This window comes from Vigna umbellata, chromosome 8, assembly GCF_029865625.1.
Source record: "Vigna umbellata cultivar VRB3 chromosome 8, Vumbellata_1.0, whole genome shotgun sequence".
Classification (NCBI taxonomy): domain Eukaryota; kingdom Viridiplantae; phylum Streptophyta; class Magnoliopsida; order Fabales; family Fabaceae; genus Vigna; species Vigna umbellata.
In genome coordinates, this window is record NC_142172.1 from 12,940,094 (window position 1) to 12,960,297 (window position 20,204).

Sequence of the window (20,204 nt, forward strand, 5' to 3'; positions counted from 1 at the left end):
AGACTCTCTACACATCTCTTACCTTTAGTGAAAATGTGAAATCTTAAATTTCATAGTTGACCCATTTCTAACATAACTATCTTCCTCTCTACTTCTGAGGAACAATATCAACCTCACTAAAAGCTTGCAGAACTAGCATAAACTCACATTCCAATCAAAGATTAATTCAACCTTTTGTTCAATAGTCAAAGTAGCAGTTAGCAATTTTAAATCCTAAGTGTTTGATATCCCATTATATGCCATAAAACCACAATACCTCTTGGTCCATGAAAGAAGCCAACTAGAAGAATGCTCAGGATTTTCTCAAGCCACCCCATCAATGGAGGTTCCTTCCAGTTAATCTACATAGTTCTTGGTGTCTTCCTAACATGAAATTAAAATAGTAAAACCATAAACTAACTCCATTCGAAATAGAACCTGTAAGTGTAATTAAAGCCTTGATCATGATCCATGCTTGATAAATACCATTACGATGGTCCTAAAGATGTTTATTGTTGCAGAGAGATATGTTTTTTGTTGCAAAAAGATGTTTATCGTTGTAGCAACTGATAACAGTTATATCGTTCGGTCTCATTAATCTATACCGCTTGGTTGTATTGATTCAGTTCACAAGTCTCTTGACCGATCGTTCCATCTTGTGCTGACTTTTTACACCGCTCGGTCTAGCTAACGAGTACTGATCATTCTACACCGCTCGGTCTAGCTAACAATCGTTCCATCTTGTGCTGACTCTTTACACCACTCGGTCTAGCTAACGAGAACGATCGTTCTACACCACTCGGTCTAGTTAACGAGAACTGATCGTTCTACACCGCTCGGTCTAGCAAACGTAAACCAATCGGTACCAATCATTGTACTCTGCTCAGTCTCTCCTATCTAGATTGTTTGTTCTGTTTTTGTTGTTATTCTGTTATTGTTTCTTTCTCTACTTGTACCGTTTTAACCATTATCAATAAACTTCTCCTTTTCTCTGCCACCTTTTCTCTGGCTTCTCTTTTCTCTTTTCTCTTCCCTTTTTCATTACTGTATTAAAACTCTGTGATGGTATCAGAAGAAATTTCTGCTGCTCTCTGATTTCTGCACCGTGTTCTTGTTTCTTTTCCCAAAAAATGGCTACCTTTGACACACATCCACCCATCTCTAACCCTACACATTCATATCTTTACCTTCATCCTAATGAAAACCCAGCCATATCCCTCGTCTCTTTGACCGCAAATTATCATTCATGGAGAAAATCCTTTCTCATAGCTCGTTCTGCAAAGAACAAGGTAGAATTCGTTCTTGGATCAGCCCCTCAACTCGCCAAGACTGATGCTTCGTTTCCGGCATAGTTTTCGATGCAACAGTCTGGTAGTTTCCTGGCTCCTGCATTCTGTCTCTACTGACATTCGTGAAAGCATTATTTGGATGGATTAAGCGCTCGATATATGGAATGATCTGAAGAACTGCTTTGCTCAAGGTGATCTTGCCAGGATATCCACTCTACAACTGGAAGCCGCTACATTGTCCCAAGGTGAGCTTTCCGTTACAGAATTTTTCACGAAACTCAGAGTTCTCTGGGATGAGATAGATAGTTTTCCCCAAATCCCGTCTGTACTTGCAAGCCCAAATGTTCCTGTGCAGTTTCTTCAATTCTTTCCCAGCGAAAACATGAAGATCGTGCCATGCAGCTTTTACGAGGTCTAAATGATCACTATACTAATATACAATCTCATGTTCTTCTTCTTGATCCTATTCCTCCCATTTCAAAAATCTTTTCTCTTGTTATTCAACAAGAACGCCAATTAATGACTGATTATATTACTACATCTGTTAAAGCTATTTCTTTGTCCAATTTTCCCTCTTCAACAAATACTTCTAATTCTGTCATTTGCACCTATTGTAACCGGATCGGCCACCAAGAAAATACCTGTTTTAAAAAACATGGTTTCCCAAGTCATGATAACCGGAGTGTCAAAAACACAAATAACAACATTCGTAAGGTCTGCACATATTGCCACAAAACTGGGCACACCATAGATGTTTGCTTCAAGAAACACGGTTATCCTCCTGGTCACAAGTTTTTCAACAACAAACCCGGCCAAATTCATAATGCTATTTCATCTTCTGATAGTCAACCGAACCCTCTTTTGCCGAACGGCTTGGACCAAGAACGCCCTTTTGCCGAGACCGTTCAACTCACGCCTCAACAATATCAAGTTCTTGCACAATTGTTCAAACAATCTGAGTCCAACATTTCTAATGTGCACGTTAACTAAGTTGGAACTGTTTCTACAAACATTTCTCCAGGTAATATTGTTTCAATTTTTCAAGTGCATTATGGTAATATCTGGTTACTTGATTCTGGTGCAACTGATCACGTTTGTATTTCTTTAAAATCTTTTACTTCTTATCAAAAGATTACTCCCATTCCAATAACTATACCTAATGGCAAAATTATACATGCTCGTTACAAGGGTACCGTTCGGTTAATCACTAAAATCAATCTTTCTAATGTGTTATATGTTCCTGATTTTTCATTCAACCTTATCTCTGTTTCACAACTTATACAAACTCAAGAGAAGATTGGTTTGATTAAACATCACAATGGCTTATATCTCTTTGACTCATCTGCTTGTATAAATAACACTAATTGTAGTCCTGTTATTTGTTCTATTCAACATCCAAATTTATGGCATGCTCGTCTTGGACATCTATCACATGCTAGACTACACTTCTTGCAAACCAAACATACATAAAAAAATGATGATACTCAAATTCCTTATGATGCGTACCATCGGGCCAAACAAAAGAAACTTCCTTATACTGCTAGCACATCTCATTCACTGAGTTCTTTTGATCTATTGCACATTGATATATGGGGACCCAGTACTGCTTCCATGAATGGTTTTAAATACTTGCTAACCATAATTGATGATTTCTCTCATTATACATGGATTGTACCTATGTTAGATAAATCTTCTGTCAAAACTCACATACTCAATTTCCTTTGCTATATAGAAAATCAATTCAATAAAAAGGTTAAAACTATACGCACCGACAATGGTGTTGAATTCATTATGCATGATCTTTTCTCAAGCAAAGGCATTAATCATGAAACTACTTGTGTGGAAACCCCTGAACAGAATGGAGTGGTTGAACGTAAACATCAACACATCTTAAATATTACTCGTGCATTACTTTTTCACTCACATCTGCCAATTGCTTTCTGGTGTTAAGCAGTTCAACATGTTGTTTTTCTGATAAATCAAATGCCTACACCTGTTCTACAGAATGATACACCTCACGAACGACTTCATGGATCTCCTTGTGATCTCTCAATGTTACGTGTTTTTGGCTGTCTTTGCTATGCCAACACTATTCACTCACATCTGCCAATTGCTTTCTGGTGTTAAGCAGTTCAACATGTTGTTTTTCTGATATATCAAATGCCTACACCTGTTCTACAGAATGATACACCTCACGAACGACTTCATGGATCTCCTTGTGATCTCTCAATGTTACATGTTTTTGGCTGTCTTTGCTATGCCAACACTATTGCTGCTCATAGAAAGAAGTTTGATGATCGTGTTGTCCCTGGTATTTTCTTAGGTTTTAAACAACACACAAAAGGTTACCTATTTCTAAATCTCAAAAATCACAAGGTTGAAATATCCCGTAATGTTGTTTTTCATGAAAATGTTTTTCCCCATCATCATACTCATGGACAACTCTTTATCTTTACCATTGGCAATTCATTATACAAATAATTATGATGATCTTTTACCGCTCGGTTCTACCAATAATAATACTTCACCGATCGTTCCTTACACTAATGATACTCTTCATAACACATCCACCAATATCAATCAAGTAGATGACACTGGTAGTGATACCTATACTACCATAAGACGATCCTCTAGATCTCATAAGATCCCTGCTTATTTAAAAGATTTTCAAACTAACAGTGTTGTTCGGTATCCCATTACAAATTACCTTAGATACGATCGACTCTCTACTCATTTCAAGCATATTATTTTATCTATTTCGTCAAATGTTGAACCAACATGCTATTCTGCTGCTTCTAAACAACCCCAATGGGTTACTACCATGCGTGCCGAACTTGATGCTCTGCAGGCTAACAACACTTGGGAGCTAACGACTCTACCTCCTAACAAAACAACTATTGGATGTCATTGGGTTTACAAAATCAAATACACTTTTGATGGATCTGTGGAACGCTACAAAGCTCGATTGGTCGCCAAATGATATAACCAGATTGAAGGTCTTGATTATCTAGATACCTTCGCCCCCGTAGCCAAACTCACTACCGTTCGGTTTCTTCTTGCTATAGCTGCATCTCAATGTTGGTCACTCAAACAATTGGATGTTAATAATGCCTTCTTACATGGTGATCTTCATGAAGATGTCTATATGAAAGTTCCTCCTGGTCTTACTACTTCAACCAAAAATCAGGTTTGTAAACTCTAACGCTCTTTATATGGTCTTAAACAGGCTGGCCGACAATGGTATGCTAAACTCCATCATTTTTTACTTTCACATGATTACACTCGTTCCACTTCTGACAACTCTCTTTTTCTGAAACATGATGACAATCACACTACGGCCCTTCTCATCACCGGTAACGATGATGGAGAAATTCAACACATCACTGATCTTCTTCATTCCACATTCCGCATAAAGAATCTTGGTGATCTAACTTACTTTCCTTGGTCTTGAGGTCGCACGTAACTCCAGAGGGATACACCTAAGCCAACGTAAGTATGTTTTGGATCTACTTGTTGAAACCAGTATGATTGATAGCTCCCCTGTCCCTACTCCCATGGTTCCCAAACAGTCTCCTGCAAATACCGTTCGATCTTTAGATGATGCTGCCACTGCCTCCTATCGTCGTCTCATTGGAAAACTCATCTACCTTACCACCACCCGTCTGGATATTACCTTTGCTGTCAATCACCTCAGTCAGTTCATGTCTACTCCTACATCTGCCCATCAACAAGCTACTACTCGTATCCTACGATACCTCAAGGGTACCCCTGGTACTGGTGTTCATCTTCCACGCAACTCTACTGTTCAACTTAAAGCTTTTTGTGATTCTGATTGGGCCACTTGCCCTGATACTCGTCGTTCGGTCACTGGATTCACTTTCTACCTTGGAAACTCCCTCATTTCATGGCGTTCCAAGAAACAACCGACCATTTCTCGAAGTTCTTCCGAGGCTGAATACCGTTCGTTAGCCAACACTGTGTGTGAACTTCAGTGGCTCACTTATCTACTTCATGATTTACACGTCCCTTACACGTCTCCCGCTCTCGTCTACTGTGACAATCAATCTACCATACAAATTGCTTCTAATCAAGTGTTTCATGAACGCACAAAGCATATTGACATTGATTGTCACATTGTTCATGAAAAGGTTGCAACAGGACTGATCAAGTTACTTCCCATCTCCACAACCATGCAAATAGCTGACATATTAACAAAACTGTTACCTCCTCCTTGTTTTCAACTTCTTCGTTCCAAGCTTGGTCTACAAAACATTTACGCCCAACTTGAGGAGGGCTAATAACAGTTATATCGTTCGGTCTCATTAATCTATACCACTCGGTTGTATTGATTCAGTTCACAAGTCTCTTGACTGATCGTTTCATCTTGTGCTGACTTTTTACACCGCTTGGTCTAGCTAACGAGTATCGATCGTTCTACACCGCTCGGTCTAGCTAACGATCGTTTCATCTTGTGCTGACTCTTTACGCCACTCGGTCTAGCTAACGAGAACCGATCGTTCTACACCGCTCGGTCTAGCTAACGTAAACCGATCGGTACCAGTCATTGTACTCTGCTCGGTCTCTCCTATCTAGACTGTTTGTTCTGTTTTTGCTATTATTCTGTTATTGTTTCTTTCTCTATATATTTCTTCACTTGTACCGTTTTAATCATTATCAATAAATTTCTCCTTTTCTTTGCCACCTTTTCTTTGGCTTCTCTTTTCTCTTTCTTTTTTCATTACTGTATTAAAACTCTGTGAGCAACCTCTAAATCTTGGACTTGAACACTGAACTTCTTCTTGAAAAGCTCCATAATCATGAGTACATGGATGACAATGATTTTTATTACCTAAATGCAAGTTGGAACAAAACTTACTTTGATGTAATATTTAGATTAGTATTTCACTCATTTTAATTTTAGGTGTTAATAGCAATTCTAAGCTTTGATCGTATTTGGGTCTATCAAGCACAAAAGGAATAGGGAGCTGTGACCAAGGGAGTTGAAGAAATCAAGACACATGACTGACATTCAATCTCAATAATGGACCATACAACTTTGGCAATTACCTCCTGCACCCCATCAATTTTTTCCATAAATATAAGGAAAATACTTAAATACCCTTCGTAATTGCATCATATACCCACAGGCTGTCCACGACCAGAGAAGGAGAGAAAATTACAAAAGACTCCATTCCGAAAGGTTTTTCTAAAAAATATTTCGTATGTTCTAGAAAGTTTTTTCCGGAATTCATTTCAGAAAATTATTATATGTATTTTGGAAAGTGTATTTCAGAAATCTGTTTTGAAAAATACTTTTCAAAATGTATTTCACGTATTCTAGAATTTTTATTTTCGAATATTTCATTTGTTCCGAAAAATTGTTTCTGAAATATTATTCTGGAAATTCCAAACGTTCTGTTCCAGAAAACTTATTCTGGAATTTATAATATTATAAGGATAAAATGATTATTTTAAAAAATTAATGAAGTGCATGAAAAAATTGATGATGTGCAGGAAGCAATTGCCTACAATTTTCACATGGTCAAAGTTAGAATTTTGCTTGCTACACCCCATGATTACTACTTGCACCTGTTAACAGCAGAAGACTAAAGTAACCAACCTTCTTGCTCCACCAAAGTTCTCCACTTTCATTGGCACAGCTTCTTCTTTTTCCACCTCCATGGACACTCGCATCTTCTTCTTATACCTCTTCTGAAGCACTTTCATTCATTAATGAATACCTTCTTCAACTGCATGAACATGGGTACTACAGTACAAAGATTAAAAAGAAAAAAAAAGTGTTATTCAAGTTTGTATATATAGTGATTAATGAATGTGTATCATTAAAGGGGTGAAATTGTTAGGTGTTGGTGCTATGAATGAGTTCTTTTTAGAGCATCGGTATGGCATGGCCCACTAACCACATGTTATTTTCTTAAAATATACATTTTCAATTCTTCAAATTAGGAATGCAAATTTTGTATTTTAAATTATACAGTTTTTATTTTATACATTCTTTACTTTTTATAATTTAAAATATAAGTTTTTTAATTAATATTAATTAGTTAACATAAACAAAATCTAACAACTTTTAAAAAATAATATTGAGATTGATTAAAAGCTCATTAATATTGATATTTTAATTAATAATGATTTAATATTTAAATAAAAAAGTATTTAGACATTTTATATAAATTATACTCCAAAACTTATATCATTTCATTTACTATCACATAAATATTTATTAAAAAGAAGAAAAATAAAACACAATTGAAAGGACCAAACCGAACCCACGTGAGTAAACAAAGAAAATTTTCTAAAAAGATTATATTGAACATGGAAAATGAAATCTATTATGAAAAATAAATTCTAAAATTATAATAAATGGTAAACGAGGATATGAAGTATAACTTTATGTATTTATTAAAGCTAAAGTAGTATATATATATATATATATATATATATATATATATATATATTATATAATATATATATATATATATATATATATATATATATATATATATATATATATATATATGTGTGTGTGTGTGTGTGTGTGTGTGTGGATTTGCTAACTTGTACACGTTCCTTTTTCGGTTGTAACATTTTAGCAATGTGTATCAGGTTTTAGTAGATAAAAATATTATTATATATCATGGATTTTAAGTTTTAAGGTTAAGGGTATTTTAATAATTTTCATTCTCAAAACTACAACCCCTCATTCCTCTCAACCCTTTCTCTTTTATCTCTCTCACTCCAACATTTTCTCTGTCATCCTACGGTAGTCCCAATTTAAAAAATTAGAAACACTCGCCTAACCCTAATCTACCTTCCTCACTTATCCTATTTGTTTCTCTCTCAACTTCATACTCTCTCTCACCCACACACAGTAACCCGCGACATCGCAATTTGTTGCTCTTACTTTGTTCATTCATTTGTTTTCCATTTTAATAACAAAATAATTGATGATGTTGATGTTGATTTTTTATCAGAGGGTTATGTTATATCTCTGATTGTTATTAAATTTCTTTTTTAAATTTTAGAATTAGTAGTTTATCTCCAAGGAGATTTGATATTTTGACTAGTAAGTTGTCCAGATATATTTTCCAGAAAGAAAAAACCCTTATGTGAAAAGGAGATTTCGGAAGGGGTAAGTCATTGTTCAGAAAATGAAATATACTTTTCACCTTCCTTAAAATAACCAACGTCAAAACACAACAAAAAATGAAGTTTCTGCACATTGTACTAAATGATTTAACTGAATCAAATTATTGAAGAGAGTTATGAACAGAGAAAATTGTTGTTGTTGACTCTGTCCCCATATTCAGAAAAGATATCACTGCTCGTTCTCACTCGAATATTTCATATTGATAAGCATTTTTTTCATTTCACTTTTGTAAAAAGAACAAAAATATTCTAACAAATTCACATCTTCTAGATTTGAGCAGATTATAGAATATTGAGTAGTTTTCAAGAAGAACTGCATTGACATACCAACTAATTAAAAATCAACCAGAAATTAGTTATAACGAACTTGTTAGCTCTCAGTTGGACCAAAAAATTACATTCCAAAGTAAATTACATCATGTAAGTTTATTTTAAACAATTCACATCTCCAACTTGGTTGGTCAATATAAACATGATGTTGTCATTCTTATTTATCATTTGCCGCAAAAATGAAATTAAGAAAAACAAAATGCACTCAATTTCAAATTGGAATTTAAACTTAATAAATTTGTTACCATCATGTTCATAGTTTAACTTCTACTCCTTTCATTTCTATGATTTTATAAAAATTATAAACATGTTGTTATTCTGATTTAACATTTGCCACAAAAGTGAAATTAAGAAAAACAAAACGTCCTGCATTTCAAATTAGAATTTAAACTTAATAAATATGTTACCAATCACACTCATAGTTTAATTTCTACCGTAAGGACGACAGAGAAAATTTTGAAGTGAGAGAAATGATATATAAATAAGGGTTTGGGAGTTTCTTGTTTTTTTTTTAGTTTCTAAAATAAAAATTTTAAAATACCCTTAACCTTAAAACTTAGAATGCATGATATATAAAGATATTTTTGTCTACTAAGACCCGGTACTAAAATGTACCAACTCAAAAAAGAGCGTACGCAAGTTAGCAAACCCATATATATATATATATATATATATATATATATATATATATGTATATGTATATATATATATATATGTATATGTATATATATATGTACACATATGTATGTGTATGTATGTACACATATGTATATATATGTACACATATGTATGTGTATGTATGTACACATATGTGTATGTATGTACACATACACATAGACACATATACACATATGCACATATACACATATACACATATACACATATACACATATACACATATACACACACACACACACACACACACACACACACACACACACACACACACACACACACATATATATATATATATATATATATATATATATATATATATTTGGTTTAGTACCATTTTGGTCCCAATTTTTGTTAGCTTTACTCGAAATGGTCCTAATTTTCTTAAAATGTTCAATTTAGTCCTTTTTGCAAATGTCGTTTAAATTGTTAACGGCCAAATGTCCACCTATGCAATCAGTGAATGACATATCATTTAATTGTTAACCTGCCTTGACTAAAACATGACGCAGCCAACGAGGGACTGCCACATGGCAACCTTTTCCCCACCCAAAAAATTAGGATTTCTGAATGCAAGGGGGAAAGGGCTTCTATCGTCACACGAAGGAGAAACGACGGTGGAACTCTATTGCAAGCGCGACTTCATTGCAGGTGGGTTCTTGCAGGCTGCTGCGATTAGGGTTGAGGGCGCGAAGGTGGTGGTAGCCTGGGTGGTATTCGCGACAGCCATGGAGGTTTGAACGGTGTAAGGATTTTTGTCACGATTCTAGTTGTAGCTCGCCATAGTGGCGATTTGGGTTTTCTGCAGCTTTACGAAGACGGTGGAGGCGCGAGGGAGGAGATGATGACTGTGCGGCATTGGCGGCGACTAAGTGAAGTTCGCATTGGTGAACGACGCCGCTTGTTGCACGAAGAAGAAGCTTTGGATGGTTGATGGTGGCGATTTCGGAGGTTGTTCTCGTAGTGTGGCCTAATGCGAGGTTAATTGTGGTTGGCTGTTGGGCCGCCATGGTAATGGCTTGAGAAGGAGAGGCAGTGTCGTTGATGGAGATCCACGGTGAACGAATGGAAAGATGGTCCTGGTGGTGTTTTTGGGTGGTTGCTGGACGGAGAAGATGAACACCGGTGGTGGTGGCAGGGTTAAAGTGTCCACGTCATTCACTGATTGCATAGCTGGATATTTGGTCGTTATCGATTTAAATGGCGTTTGCGAAAAGGACTAAATTGAACACAAATTGTGACCTTTAGGACTACATTGAACATTAAAAAAAAGGTTTAAACATTGAACATTAAAAAAAAGGTTTAATAGCCTAACTAGGACAAAATAAGCTATTAAGCCTTAAAAAAAATGAGGAACATTTCGAACAAAGCTGACAAAAATTGGGACTAACAATGGTATTAAGCCTTCATTGTTTCTACGTAAAAATCTGGAAAATATTACATTTTTTTTCTAGTTATGTGAGGAAATATAAGTAATTGACATTTTTGTTCTAACTTTTTTACATATCTAGATAAGCACGTGATAATTTGTTTTTTTTGGCATGTGAGTGTTGTGACCATTTTACAACACTTTTATTTATTTTTGTCCCGCAATCGTTTATAGGTGAAAGAGTAATTTATGTGATTTTCTTTTATCAATATAAATAAATATGCGTGAAGACCTGGAAAATGGTATTTTAGAAGTGATAGTAAATTAAAAAATAATGAAATTTTATTATTTTAATATAAAAATAATTGTTATAAACGAGTTTCGTTATTTTAAAATACATCATCTTTCTAAAAACTACAAGGGTTCTTGTCCCACCATGTTCATATATTTGAAGATCAGAGAATACTTGTGTGATCGTTGTAGTGAGATCTTCAAGTCTGTCCGATCAGTTTTTCAAATAGAGTAAGTGAGTTTTCTATCATTTTATCTAGTTTCACATTCTTCAATGAATGTGAGGTTTCTCTTTGTTGCATGTTTGGTCTGAGTTTTCTGTTAGGTTCTCTATTGATTAATGGTTCTAATTATATACCCCGATCATGTTCTTTGAGCTGAGGGAACATGGTAGTGTTCTTTATAACCAGTTGAACTTTCTAACAGGTAAGGGAAGCTAGTGTTGTATTTAATTTTAAGCTATAAAGTATGAAATGATAGTAGGTAGAATGTGAGTACAATGAATGTTGAATCGATTGCTTGAAATGAATATGATTGAATTAGGTTTGATTAAATTGAATTTAGTTGAATAATTCTGATTGGATGTGATTATTGTGTGGAATATGTTGTTTGCTTTGAAATGGTTACTTATGAATTTGGTGTATGTGTTGAAAAGAAAGAGTATGGATTGAAACAAGAGTTAGTTGATTTAAAAGAAGGGTGTTGATAAGTGATTTTAGAAGTATGAGTTTAAAGGGATAAACAACAATATGGGATGTTTTATAGAGTTATTTGAAACTTGTTCAAGTCATGTTTTGAAGGAAATATGTTGTAGTATTGATTGAGAGTAAATAAGAGGTGTTTTGTATGTATTCTTGGTTCATTTTGGGGTTTCGACAATTGAGATTTTGAGATAAGGGTTAGATGAGAAAATCAGAAGTCCAGGGTCATTTCTTAGGTTATTTAGGACTTGTATATATGTTAAATTAAGTGAAATTTGATATGGAGTATGTATGTTGTTATTGTATCATGTTTTAAGTTCAACTTGGAGGTTCGAGATAGTGAAAGTCTAAAATATAGAAGTTGTAGTGAATTTGAGGTGTTGGGAAATGTTTTTGAGTTATTTATGAGTTGTTACAACCTTTAGTTTACAAAAAATTGAGAGCGAAAGGGTTGATTTGAGTTTAGGCTCTATTTAGAATTGCCATAGTGGTTAATGCACCTAGTCTCATGTATATTGATCAAAGTGGTACTTGGTTTGAATTATAAATGTGTTTTCATATGAACCCTAAGGTTTAAAGATCCAATTTGATAAGTAGAAATAAGTCTCAAGTGCATCAAACCAAAAAAACATAAGTGTTGTCTTTTGTCACAACGCTTAAGCGCCTCTGTTGGGGCACCTGAGCGTTAGTTTTCAGAGGCCAAGGCGTTGAGCGCTAACATTGGGGTGGGTGTTGAGTGCCAGGCAACAACACCTAGGGCTCTGAGCGCCGCACCCTGGGCTCTTGAGCGCCATTTCTCAGGTCTTGGTTATTTGGTGTTTAGGCTGTATTGTGATTTCTTGATCATTGTTTATGGTTCCATGATGAATTCTTTGAGGTTTCATGTGATATTATACAATGTTTATGTGAAGTATTTGCATATATGATTATGAGAGGATATGATGATGATGAATATGTGGTTGATTAAGTGAATGGTTGATGGACATAATTTCATGACCCTCGTGGAAAGGTTACATGGTGGTGCCCTGTATTGTTGTAAGTATGAATATGGGAAGCTCAGTCTTGGGGTTCATCCTCACACTCTAATGATCATTCATTCTCAATTAGAGAGAAGCGATACATATGGTGAGAGTAACAGAAGGTCTTAGTCTTAGGTGCTTCTAGTATGTCCTAAGGCGTGTTACAGACTAACCTTGTTAGTGTGGTTGGGTGAAACCCGTTGACAATGGCTCTACAGAGCAAAAAAGGCCACCACAATGCAAGAACCGCCATAGCTCGACATTCATACTATATCCGGATGATCAAGTCTAAGTCTATTACATGATTAAGATGAATGTTTATATTGTGAATTGTAATACATGATGAAATGTTATTTTATTGAGATAAACTATTTACCACTAGTTTGCTCTTGCTTTTATGTTCTTTGTCTTTGTATATATTTCTCTTTTATAATCACCTTAAATGTTGTGAGCCTAGGGAAGGGATATCTCTTTGGTCGTTTCAGTGTGAAGAGGAAGATGAAACAACAATGTAGATAGGTTTGTTCATCAAGTGTATAATCTTCTTCTCTAAAAATCTTTAATCTCTTATAAGTTTTAGCTATATAACGTTTTATTTTAGTAGTTTATACTATTAAAATCGGATGTTACACACTGTTATAATTTATTATGATTGTAATGTTTATTGTGTTTGGTAAAATGGTGAATAATCTTACCAATATTATTTTTTTTTATGATTAATTTTCATAATATCATTTCAACGAAATCAGATTGAAACATTATCAAATAAATATTTAATTAAACTATTTACCTGAAGTCACCATAATTTAAAAATCTGATGAATACATATCTAGATTTGTTAAAAATGGTAGTGTGCTTTTTTAATCCCCAATAAAAATATTTTCTACTGAGTTGTATCTTTGTCACATGCATGCATGCTGTTCTGTTTTATCATTCCTTCATTTTTCGATGTAATATATTGAGAGGATTCTTAAACACAGTGTTTAAGTGTAATAAATGAAGCTCTTCTCTGTACAGTCTCACCATTAAAGAAAAACAAATCCTTTTTTACAGAACATAAATAAATTTTTATATAAAGATAACAATGAAAAAATAAAAATAAAGAGTCCCTCTATGGTCGATTAAAATTTAATTTCATCATCTGATTATCGAGATTGTTTCTATTAAATAACTGTTTAGATGTAAGAAAGTATTTGTAATAATGATATATCAGCATAATTCTACTGCCACATCATCCTAGTGTGAAGAAACTTCGAACTTCACAAGTTAAGGCAACCTAATGGATAATTTGTCACTGTTTGGTCATTTGTACGAGAACAACATAATGGAACCACCATGTTTAGAAGAACAGAACATAGGTCAGTATGGTCTTTCTGTACCTCTTTTATCTTCTTAATTTACTAATCCGGAACGCAAAATTACATTCCGGAATTAGTACCTTCTGGATTTTCGGATGAGATAATCCAAAAAGTGAAAAAGAAAATAGGTAAAGTAAGATCAAGGTGGTAGCCATTGTATATTATTCTCCATATATATAAACTTCAGAACTCTATCATTTAGTTTGAAGATGTAATGGAATGGTTCATATTGGGATACCGAACAATGTATACATAAATTATAGAGAAGAATAAATTGGCACACCCGGTAAGGTGGCTCCAAAATCAACAATAAAATTGTTGCCTGTGACATACTCTGAAGAATCATGAATAAGATAACGAACTAGAGATGTCAATGCTGGATCCGAAGTACCTAATCTTCTCAAAGGCATTATTTTCCTGATCACACCTTCAAGCCATTTCTTTTGCATTAAATTTTCAGTGATTTCAGATTTGAAAATTCCAGGGCATATTGAATTCACTCTAACTTTGTGCACTCCCAATTCCATCGCCATGACCTGTCAAATACCATCACCCTAGTTATAGTGATATCAGTATGCTGTTTATTCAATATGACACAAGTAGTAAAATCTTTACCAGCTTCCAATTTGTGCATTACTCCATCTATATAATTCGTTGAATTTGAGTATAGCAATTTAGAGCTCAATGCCATAAGGAGCTATACATCGTATTATGAGAAAAGAAAGATAGTTGAAATGTATTGAGAATTATTACGAACATCTGTCTCACTGGAATATTAAGAGCAACAATAGGAAGTTTGATTACAGTATCTTAATTATATAGGAAAAGATTCCGTAGTTATTTCTATTCAAGCTACTTCCTTACCTTTAATGCATATGATTCTGTACGTAGGTGGTTGAAAAGCTAACCAAAATTTAGCAACAATCCGAATGTGAGTTCTCATATTAAAACTTCATGGATGCAACTCTTTTCTACTTTATCTAAAAAGTAGCACTGCTATTAAAAGAAAGAGACCATAAAAATTAATTGACACTCGGTGCCTAATTCCTCCTTCTCCCCTATCATGGTATGCATTGAAATTATCGAGGATACTGTGAAATACAATATTTCAAATGAGGCAAAGTAGTAAAAAATTGATACAATACAAGACATATATGCCGTTGACATAACTGCAGCATTAACTTCACTAACTTTAGAATCATGCCAAGTAATGATTCACATATGATGATATTATAAGAGTGTGCCGTTATCACTAAAGTTGTAAAAATGAATGTTAAGTAGTTTTGTGAACTGTAATCTGGAAATATCCCAAAAATTCTTAATTGAATGGTAAGGATTCCACTTTCTCATTTTCTTTATCACGTCAATAAAGATAGCTTTACTGATTTTACGATGCTAAAGGGATAAACATAATCTGATCTCATACGGAAACTACGGAAGACGAGGGGATCATATAGAAACAACAAAAAGAAAACAGATACTTGTTTATAAGAAAATGAAAATTATACGACTGAAACACAAATATTCGATAACAACTGATTTTTGTGATTATCCCCTTCTCCTGTACAATTACCCTTTCATTCCCTCCGCCCTCCACCTAAAACTAACTAACTAGAGTTAGTTATTAGTTACAGTATTAGGCCCAGGCCTAATTCCCCTAAGACCTATTTTCTTATTCTTTCTTTCTTCTGCCTTTTCTCTGACTAAAAATAGAGATCCCTATCCGACTTATTCTTATTCAATCTAATTAAAGTATCCTGATTAAAATAACTACTTTATATGCTTACTGTTGTGATAGAACGAACTGTAGATCCAAACTAATTTCTATATCACCTTTTATCTTAATATTGGCAATTTTTCATTTCTATATAACCCTGATAAATCAGATAAATCAAACTCTGTAATTGTATATGTTAGGAATGAGTGCTGGCAAAGATCTATAGGAGGAAAGGGTTTGCATGCATAGGGAAAGGAAAGCATCAAAGTTGTAACAGGTTATTAGGTGGATAGGAATGTCCTGTTATTTACTTTAATGTAATTCCTACAAATAAGTCCTCTTTCAAGAAAAGGGGAGAGGTTGCTAGGCAAATTCCAGTGTAATAAGGAGAAAGCTCCTTTGGGTATACTTGTAGTGGATGATACTTGTCTAAGTTCTCTTTCTATCAGCAATCAAGAAGCATGTTCAGTATTTCTTTTCTTTGTTTGGTGTTAATTTTGCCTAGCAAGAACTATTATCCTTACATCAGAAAAAAAGAACCTAACAGTATATCACAACACATCAAACAAGTTTCATCATCTTGATTCATTTACTTTTTGCTATGATGCAGTTGTCATAAAAATATTAAGAAATCAAAAGAAAAAAATAAAGAGAAAATTAAAAAAGATGGTTAGATTTTAAGAAAAAACATCTCAAATGGTACAATCACCTTGGTCAGCATATTTACTCCTGCCTTCGAAGACGCATAGGCAACAGCTCCAGGCAATTGCCCCCGATTTAAACCAGCAACTGAAGAAACATTAATAACTGATCCCTTTATCTGGGCATCACACATGCGTTTGCACACATATTTTGACACCAACCAACAACCGGTAACGTTAGTCTTGAAAACCTGATCCCACTCCTCCTCAGACAATCTCAAGGGTGATTTAACACTTCCTACACAAAATAAATAGTGAAAACGCCACTACAATTTTTAGGAAGCAATCAAGTGTTACAATGTGTTCAAACACTTCAGTTATGCCCCCAATGTTAGAAATAAACAAATAATTTCTTCTCTTTTTTAGCTTGAGTCGCTCTATAATATTCAATACTTTTGGTATTAACCGTTAACATGACTAAAAAGTCAGGTCTAAAATTTTAAAAATGACCTGTCCCTGGTCTGAGTGAAACTAGAATTGAATCCTTTCAGCAAGTTCTAATAATGATCATAATCGGGAAGGAGAAAAGCTTTCTACAATTGACTAATAACGTTTAATCATCAACAAAACAGAATCACATGTCATAACCCAAGAAAATAACAATGGAGACTAACACAAAAATTTTGAACATTACATACACTATATTTAAAAAATTAAAAACCAACATAATATATAATGAGGTAACAAAAACAAAATTTAAGCCAAATAATAAGAATAGAAAATGTCCTAGTGGATTACCTCTGACACCAGCGTTGTTAATCAGGGAATCAATGCGGCCAAAGGCGTCCCAGGCTTTCTGCACGGCCTTGTCGATGGTGGAGGCATCGGAGGCGACATCGAGCTCGACGGGCACTGCGCGAATGTTTCCGGCGGGGGAGGGCCAGAGGCGGTTGATTTCGTGGCAGAGGGAAGTGAGGCGATCGAGGCGGCGAGCTGCTGCGACGACGTAGGAGCCAGCTTTAGCGAGGTCGATGCAGAAGTCTCGTCCGATTCCGGAGGAAGCACCAGTGACAAGAACGACTTTGTCTTCTAGCTTGTGCCATGGCTCCAGCACTTGTTCTGCTGCTATCAGATTCATTTACTTATGCCTTCAATCGGTGTTTCAATCACAACAAGATCCTCTGCCATGGATAATAGGGATGTCTTCGCCCACGGATTAAGCCTATCATCAACTAAAAAAAAATCATTACCTTTTTTTCGTGATCTGCAGGTGATTTTGCTGGATCGTCGTTTTTTACCTTTACGATAATCGCATATATTTTAGAAAAATATGACTCAAACTTTGGATGAACATTATATTTTTGGACTGAAATTTTAATTAAGTTATCATATTTTAAGTAATATTAATTGAGTTTTTTTTTTTAAATATGTAATAAATAAGTGTTGTGTAAATGATGGAATATTGATTATGAAAATTATTTTATTATGTGGAATTAAAAATTATTTTATTACGTAGAATTGATTAATCGTGGAATTTCGTATTTTAATTTGAAACCAAAAAATATTTTATAAATTTTTTAAAATAAAATTAAAAAGTATATAAATTAAATTTTAATTTTAAATTTTACAAATAATAAATATGTATCATATAATATTTATATTTGATTTATCATATTAAAATATTTATTGTTTAGTATTTCTAAATAATAAATATTTGAAGATATTAATTATTTACTGCTGATTTTCAGACACATTTATTATGTGGAATTAAAATTTATTTTATTACGTAGAATTGATTAATTGTAGAATTTCGTATTTTAACTTGAAACCAAAAAATATTTTATAAATTTTTATTTTAACTTGAAACCAAAAAATATTTTATAAATTTTTTAAAATAAAATTAAAAATTTTATAAAATAATATACATTAAACTAAAATTCAATTTTATCTAAATTTAGTTTAATAAAATGTAAATTAAATTTTATTTTTAAATTTTACAAATAATAAATATCTATAGTATAACATTTATATTTGATTTATCTATATAAACAAATATTAAAATATTTATTATTTCATATTTATAAATAATAAAATATTTGTAGATATTAGTTATTTACTGTTGATTTTCAGACACATTTATTATTACCCATCAAAGCTATGTTAGTTTAGAAATGAGAAGTAATGAGGTAGGATGGGTTGAATTTGTAGTTTTAGAAGGGGATGATATCTTTATTTTTTAGTTTTTCTTTTTCTATTGGGTAAAATCAAGATATATAACATTATAAAAATTATTAATACTAAATATATGTAGATATACACTTTTATATATATATATATATATATATATATATATATATATATATATATATATATATATTCATATTTATATATCGATAAAAGTAACACAATAAAAGAAATGTAATACATTTATAAGACATATTTAGTCATAAATATGATAACTATAGTAAATAATAAAGTAATAAAATTATAATATTAAATATTTAATATGGTCAAAAACTAAACTAGTAATAAATTATAAGAATAAATATTTAATACGTTCAAAAATTAAAATAGTATATTTTTATAGTTTAATACCAACAACAAATATGAAGAAAAAGTTTAAAATAAATTTAAAGAATACAGATAAGAACTTACAAAATAAAGTATTAGAGTTCGTAAAAATAATAAGATCGAGTATTTTAAAATTAAATAATTCAATAACATAAATAAAATTTCTTAAACTCATCTCATTATCTAAAACACAAATCATCTCTCCAAAACTCTTTCTTTAAGTTTTCTCTTTCTTCACTCTAAGAAATCTAACTCATTGATCATCTGTTTGACGATCAGGAAGTGTTTAGAAGATCACAATTGAGTAATCTCCAACATCTACGGATCAATTTTTGGTTTAAAGCAAGTAAGTTTTGGCTCCTTTTTGCTTTTCACTCTTAGGTTGAGGTCATGCATAATGATTTTTTATCGCATATGTGTTTTGGTCTCTTTTCCTGGTTTCTTGTTGATTAGAGGTTCTAAGGATTCTCTCCGATTTCCTTTATGTGTTTTGTAGGCGTTCTTAGGTTTCCTTGAACCCTAAGTAAGGGTTTCGGCGTTTTTGAGCTAAGTAGCTTCGGTGTAAGGTAAGGAAAACTAGTGTTCATTTTTAAATTTTAACTTTCTAGTATGATTTGTTGTTATTTGAATAATAAGATGACTTAATTATTATTGAGATATTTATTCAATTTTGCATTGTGTTAGATGAGTTTAATTGGTGGCATTAAGCTTGAATGATTGGTATGATTCTATTTTGGATTGGATAAATCTTGTGAATGGTTGCTGGTGTCAATGTTTATGGTATGTAATTCATGTAGTGAGTAGAAATAAGAAGTAAGTTGAGTCATGAGTTGTTTTGGCCTAAAAAGGGAGTTTTGATGGGTAAGATTTTGAAGTAATGGTCAAAAGGGAGAAACTGAACTTTTGAGTTTGTTTTAGCTTAAACCAGTTTTGTAGTTCCTATTTCTGTTGGGTTCTCTCAAATAGGTCATGTTCTTATTTTTTTTTCCAATTAGGTCCCTAAAAGTGAAATACTGAAGCAATTGGCTTCCTATCGTTAAATTGGATTAACGAGGTTAACTTTTTCATGAGCTATCAGTTTGACATGGAATATT

The 20,204-nt window shown here is 33.2% G+C and overlaps 2 protein-coding genes and 1 pseudogene across 2 annotated transcripts; 2 read left to right on the forward strand and 1 right to left on the reverse strand.

Moving 5' to 3' along the window:
* The first annotated feature begins 1,109 nt into the window (after window positions 1-1,109).
* LOC148194028 (uncharacterized) lies at window positions 1,110-2,452 on the forward strand (annotated as a pseudogene).
* Window positions 2,453-4,089: 1,637 nt separating this feature from the next.
* Window positions 4,090-4,719, forward strand: LOC148194029 (uncharacterized). Its single transcript, XM_088097093.1, has 2 exons — window positions 4,090-4,236; window positions 4,495-4,719. The coding sequence occupies exons 1-2, from the start codon at window positions 4,090-4,092 to the stop codon at window positions 4,717-4,719; spliced, it is 372 nt and encodes a 123-aa protein (XP_087953219.1).
* Window positions 4,720-14,315: 9,596 nt separating this feature from the next.
* On the reverse strand, window positions 14,316-17,863 carry LOC124841816 (uncharacterized). The gene is made up of 3 exons (XM_047318165.2): window positions 17,338-17,863; window positions 16,608-16,837; window positions 14,316-14,717 (listed from the first exon to the last, which is right to left on the reverse strand). Exons 1-3 carry the CDS (start codon window positions 17,675-17,677, stop codon window positions 14,439-14,441), a joined length of 849 nt encoding a protein of 282 aa, XP_047174121.2. The 5' UTR covers window positions 17,678-17,863; the 3' UTR covers window positions 14,316-14,438.
* Between the last annotated feature and the right edge of the window lie 2,341 nt (window positions 17,864-20,204).

Bases quoted from the DNA above. Each gene is read 5' to 3' on its own strand.
- LOC148194029 (XM_088097093.1), top strand. From the start codon at position 4,090: ATGCGTGCCGAACTTGATGCTCTGCAGGCTAACAACACTTGGGAGCTA. The intron at 4,237-4,494 runs GTCGCCAAATGA...GGTCTTAAACAG, and splicing joins AACGCTACAAAGCTCGATTG to GCTGGCCGACAATGGTATGC.
- LOC124841816 (XM_047318165.2), bottom strand. From the start codon at position 17,677: ATGAATCTGATAGCAGCAGAACAAGTGCTGGAGCCATGGCACAAGCTA. The intron at 16,838-17,337 runs GTAATCCACTAG...TATTTTGTGTAG, and splicing joins TAACAACGCTGGTGTCAGAG to GAAGTGTTAAATCACCCTTG. The intron at 14,718-16,607 runs GTGATTGTACCA...GGTATTTGACAG, and splicing joins GAGTAAATATGCTGACCAAG to GTCATGGCGATGGAATTGGG.